The sequence below is a fragment of the Charadrius vociferus genome, unplaced genomic scaffold, assembly GCF_000708025.1.
Source record: "Charadrius vociferus isolate BGI_N301 unplaced genomic scaffold, ASM70802v2 scaffold3185, whole genome shotgun sequence".
Taxonomy (NCBI): Eukaryota; Metazoa; Chordata; class Aves; order Charadriiformes; family Charadriidae; genus Charadrius; species Charadrius vociferus.
This window is the reverse complement of record NW_009648403.1, coordinates 14,063-14,679: the sequence shown is the minus strand read 5'-3', so window position 1 is coordinate 14,679 and position 617 is coordinate 14,063. Positions and strand designations below refer to the sequence as shown.

The 617-nt window shown below is 65.2% G+C and overlaps 1 protein-coding gene across 1 annotated transcript in view; it reads right to left on the bottom strand.

Annotated features, from left to right (window-relative positions):
* Positions 1–166: 166 nt before the first annotated feature.
* Positions 167–617, bottom strand: part of FLAD1 (flavin adenine dinucleotide synthetase 1) — a 6,180-nt gene continuing 5,729 nt past the window's right edge. Inside the window, exons 3-4 of the mRNA XM_009885376.1 lie at positions 385–458; positions 167–302 (exon numbers count right to left, since the gene is read on the bottom strand). Of these exons, the coding sequence (XP_009883678.1) occupies positions 167–302; positions 385–458 (210 nt within the window). The remainder of the gene's footprint in view (positions 303–384; positions 459–617) is intronic.

Genomic DNA, 617 nt, shown 5'->3' with positions numbered 1-617 from the left:
AGCGCAAGCGCGATGCAGACCGCAGGCTGAGCGCAGCAGGTTTATTCAGTGCTGGCGGGCAACAGGTTTATTCAGTGTGATCCCCAGCAGCGCCAGGGACATCCGTGGGGGAGCCGGCCGCCGGCAGCATCCCAGCAGAACCTCCCCGAGCGTGCCCCGTGGGTCTTCACTGGCGGGAGGTGCGTTCGTCTTCCTCATTTTCCAGCTCGTAGGCAGGCCGGTAGCTCTCCCGGCCCCGAGTGTCTGTGTAGCGCAGCGCTGGGTTCTTCAGCGTGTTGGCCATGCTCCCCAGGGAGGTGTAGCTGAGGAGGGAGAAAGGCGGCTGCAAGGCTGCGCGCAGGGGCAGCAGCTGTGGCCAGCAGGGAGGGCAGGAGGGACACTCACCCCTTGTCATAGAGGATGCAGTAGGGGACGAAGAGCTTGCGCAGAAACTCCCAGATGTCCCGGTAGGTCCAGTCCTGCAAGCAGAATTGAAATGGGATTGCTGCAGAGGCAGGAGGGCTGCTCCCTCGCTCCCAGGAGCACACGGGGGAGCCAGCTGGTCCCCGGGGGCCCCAGAGCACCCTGTCCCTGCCAGCACGTCCCCAAACACAGGAACAGCCCCGGGCGGGCAGGAA